The following is a 1680-nucleotide window of genomic DNA, read 5'->3' on the forward strand; positions in this document are numbered from 1 at the left end:
CCATTTCTTGGGTCTGCCACATTCCTGTGTCTGAAATACTTTAGACTGGGACAGAATGGCTGGAGAGCTGGGAGTAAGAACCCAGGTATACTGGGAATATACTGGGAAACATAGTGGGGTTTACTGGGGGTATACTGGTACATACTAAGACAACAAACCTGTGCAGTGTCATCTCTGGAGAGATGTGTGTTACATGTGTGTGTTATGTGTGTGTTATGCTGATACGTGTGTATCGTACCGTAAAGAGATCAACCTTCACCAGTAACCCTGACGACCCTGATGTTTTTTTACAAAATACCAACAACAATTGGCAGAATATCAATGTAGCTATCGGATGCATTACTTATTATTTAACACATCACAGTTGAGTTTATGATCAAATGAAATCTATTGAACTAACATGTCCAACTAATAATGATTACCTTTAAAAACAGATTACTATTGCATGAATCTTTCTTTGATAAATGTCAATCAGCGTTACTGTCAGTTTAGCTTCATCTACTGTATATCATCAAGCGTTTACTGTAAATCCCGTCACAAGCCATAAAGCCATTGGCTTTCTTATGTGTAAGTGTAGCAGACCATTGACCATTGACAAGCCTGTTAAAGCACTATGCAGATACAAACCCACCACCAACCATTGTAATTACATTCATATGGAGGACTAGCGTCTACTTAGGGGGGGGGGTGTTAGGTTTGGGGGCGGGGTCTGTCGTAGGCACGAAAACCGAACCAGCGGTTATCTCAGCCCCAATCCTCCCTCCGAAAAAATACAAAATATACAAGCAAGTAACCCACTCACCCCTCTATCCTCTCCCTCCATCACACACACCTCTCTCCTCTCTACACCTCCACACACAATCCCTCGTTCATTTCAGCCCATCTCTCCATCCTATCTGTGATAGGGAGGAAGTCGACGAAAGTAAGAGAAGTCACTCCTCCTCCGTGTATCCATCCTTCCACCTTTCTCTCCTGTTTCTCTCTCTCTCTCTTTCGCGCTTCTACACCATGTTCATGGCGTCCTCGGTGAGGAAGGAGTGGATGCTGGTGAAGGAGGGGCGGAGCTTGCAGTCGCGGTTCCAGCAGCTTAGCATGAGCTCATACAGACCCTGAGGACACACGGCCGGTCGGCTCAGATACACCTGAGAGAGAGGGGGAGGGGGAGGGGGGGGGGGGGGAGAGGGGGAGGGAGAGAGAGAGAGAGAGAGAGAGAGACAGAGAGAGAGAGAGACAGAGAGAGATAGAGAAGAGAGAGAGAGACAGAGAGAGAGAGAGAGAGAGAGAGACACACACACACACACACAGGGTTAAATAATGGAACTACACACTCAAGTGTGAATACCGGATGTATCTTTGAGTGTGTATAGATTGAACGTCTGAGAGTGAGTGAGAGTGTGTGTGTGTATTGTGTACAGTGTTGTGACACAGTGGTTAAAAAGTCATCTTTGTCCCCTACCTGTCTGCCGTGGTCCCTGAAGAACTCCCCTGCGTTGTCGATCACCTGCTCGTCCGTCAGGTTGGAGTACGGCTGCTCCTGACACACGCTCAGCATCTCCCACAGGGTCACCCCGAACGCCCACACGTCACTGGCCGTGGTGAACTTCCCCTGGGAGACACACACACACACACACACGCACACACATAACACACACAAACAAACATCGTCAGTTTCAGGAATAC

At 47.6% G+C, this 1680-nt stretch overlaps 1 protein-coding gene across 1 annotated transcript in view; it reads right to left on the reverse strand.

The window, feature by feature from the left end:
* Window positions 1–842: 842 nt before the first annotated feature.
* ddr1 (discoidin domain receptor tyrosine kinase 1) overlaps window positions 843–1680 on the reverse strand; it is a 38464-nt gene continuing 37626 nt past the window's right edge. Inside the window, 2 exon segments of the mRNA XM_080540532.1 lie at window positions 843–1142; window positions 1457–1606. Coding sequence (XP_080396658.1) covers window positions 1002–1142; window positions 1457–1606 — 291 coding nt within the window. The 3' untranslated portion in view covers window positions 843–1001.

This window comes from Nansenia antarctica (assembly GCF_963989245.1).
Source record: "Nansenia antarctica genome assembly, chromosome: 10".
Taxonomy (NCBI): Eukaryota; Metazoa; Chordata; class Actinopteri; order Argentiniformes; family Microstomatidae; genus Nansenia; species Nansenia antarctica.